Raw genomic sequence first — 2,271 nt, 5'->3', positions numbered from 1 at the left:
CACCATCAGTGCGCATATTAGGTGATGCCTTAGGCAGAACCCCTGGTGTTTATTCAATTTCAAATTAATATCAGGAATGGAACTAGTATTAGTCTACTACTCTCCCCCGTACAAAATAAATATTATTTTAATTACGTATAAGTTAACTATTCCAAACTTTAACTATAAATTACTTTTTATGTATTAAATTTGAAAAATTTAAAATGACATGAGTAGATTTATCTTGAAAAGTATTTTTATAATAATAATTTTTATTATATTTAATCAATATATTACAACTAAAAGATAATAATTAAATTTATATTTTGGATTTATATCAACCTCCAAAACGAACAAAGGAGTACTACTACCTCAATTACAATAAACAAAAGTACATATACACCCAGGAACATATGTTCAAATTCAGGGTAACCTAAGGTGGTACCTACAATAACGTCAAGGTGATATGTGAAAGAAAATACTCATGCTAGTAGTTGAAAAAGATAAGCAAGCCATTGACTTTGCACCTCTCTCCACTGCTGCTCGTCGTCTTCCTCCTTCCCATTTCCACCTATAAAACCCACCCCCACCACCCGTTCCCACATCACAACTTCTCAATTCCACAACCCAAAGCCACAAGCAAAGAAACCGGCGCAAGCCAGCCAAGGCCGCAGTCGTCTCCTTCTCCTCAGCGTTCTCCTCCGGAGCCGGCGACCATGGCGGTAGACCTGATGGGCTGCGGCGGCTACGAGCAGCTCGCGTTCCAGGAGGCCGCCGCCGCGGGGCTCCGCAGCCTCGAGCTGCTGTCGTCCTCGCTCTCGCCCCGCGCTGTCCAGCCGCTGCCGCTCGGGCAGATCGCCGACCAGGCGGTGTCCAGGTTCCGCCGCGTGATCAACCTCCTCGACCGCACAGGTCACGCCCGCTTCCGCCGCGCGCCCGCCGCCGCGGCGCCCACGGAAACGCCTCCTCCTCCTTCCGCGCCGTCGCTGCCTCCGGCTGCGGCAGCGCTCGTCTCGCAATCACAGAAGAGCCTGGCGCTGGACTTCGCGAAACCGGCGACCAAGACCGCTGCGGCGCCGGCCGTCTCCGCGACGTCGACCTCCTTCTTGTCGTCCGTAACGGCCGGCGGCGATGGCAGCGTGTCCAAGGGCGGAAGCCTGATCTCCTCCGGCAAGCCACCTCTGCCGAAGCGCAAGCTCCCCTGCGCCGCCGCCGCCGCCGCGGCGCACCCCGAGTCCGCCCGGTGCCACTGCTCCAAGAAGAAACGTAAGCACTCGCGCGGCGCGTCGCGCACGGTGCGCGTGCCGGCGCCGCCGTCGTCGTCGCCGCCGGGTTCCCGCGCGGCCGCGGCGGACATCCCCGCCGACGAGTATTCGTGGCGCAAGTACGGGCAGAAGCCCATCAAGGGCTCCCCCTACCCGCGCGGGTACTACCGGTGCAGCACCGCCAAGGGCTGCCCCGCGCGGAAGCACGTGGAGCGCGCCGCCGACGCCCCCGCCACCCTCATCGTCACCTACGAGGGCGACCACCGCCACGACGCCCCCGCTGTCGCCGTGCATCATTAGCTGCAGCATATTAGTAGTAGAAGCATGCTCCTTCATTTGTTCTTTGATTAGTGGTAGCTGCTCGTGTAAAGAATCAAAGATTGCAGAGGAGAGCAAGGAAGGCAGATTAGAGAGGGGATTTGCTGTGCTTGTAGCTCCTAATTGCATCTCTAATGAGCAATTTTCTCGACAATCTTACCATCAATTTTCCTCCAATTTTACACGTTATTAAATTTTTGTTATGGCGTTCAGCGGCCCTGTGCCCAAGTCAAGCGATGGGCATCATCAACACGCACTTTAAGTTTCATGTCGGGCGGCGGGGCCCACAAGCACGAGCTTGGTCAAAAGAGGGGCGATGAGAGGTCGCTGTCGGGGCCTTTATTGCTCGCTCGGTGGCGGTGGGGCGCTGGGATCGTACGGCTGCTATTTAACCGCAGCTGGTGCCCAAGAGTTGACCACATCTCGCCACCATGCCTGCGCAGCGCGTTAAAACCGAGGGGACGTTCGGGCCCACCTATCAGATGGTGCCCCAGGGCACTCTCCACCCTCCAAAGCTTTCCCTCCGTTGACTTTCAGACATGTCCAGGAGAGGTATCGCCGTGGCTCCAGGTTCCTGCTCCTATATTGGGACTTGAGTTCTTGTGAAATTCTAAGGTTTCAATTTCAACCAGCAGATTCTGGAAGAGAGGCGAGGATGTGATAGTACAGGGGAAGTGGGGGCGGATCCGCCATGAGGGCAAAGGTGGAA

General features: G+C 55.0%; 1 protein-coding gene across 1 annotated transcript; it reads left to right on the top strand.

The window, feature by feature from the left end:
* The first annotated feature begins 518 nt into the window (after positions 1-518).
* On the top strand, positions 519-1,728 carry LOC133896405 (probable WRKY transcription factor 17). Its single transcript, XM_062337002.1, has one exon. The coding sequence runs from the start codon at positions 696-698 to the stop codon at positions 1,542-1,544; it is 849 nt and encodes a 282-aa protein (XP_062192986.1). The 5' UTR covers positions 519-695; the 3' UTR covers positions 1,545-1,728.
* Positions 1,729-2,271: the final 543 nt, after the last annotated feature.

The sequence above is a fragment of the Phragmites australis genome, chromosome 16, assembly GCF_958298935.1.
Source record: "Phragmites australis chromosome 16, lpPhrAust1.1, whole genome shotgun sequence".
In the NCBI taxonomy this organism is placed as follows: domain Eukaryota; kingdom Viridiplantae; phylum Streptophyta; class Magnoliopsida; order Poales; family Poaceae; genus Phragmites; species Phragmites australis.
The sequence above is the reverse complement of the archived record's forward strand: the minus strand, read 5'-3'. Positions and strand labels throughout refer to the sequence as shown.

What these genes read in the sequence shown, in the direction of transcription:
- LOC133896405 (XM_062337002.1), top strand. Translation starts at nt 696, where the DNA reads ATGGCGGTAGACCTGATGGGCTGCGGCGGCTACGAGCAGCTCGCGTTC.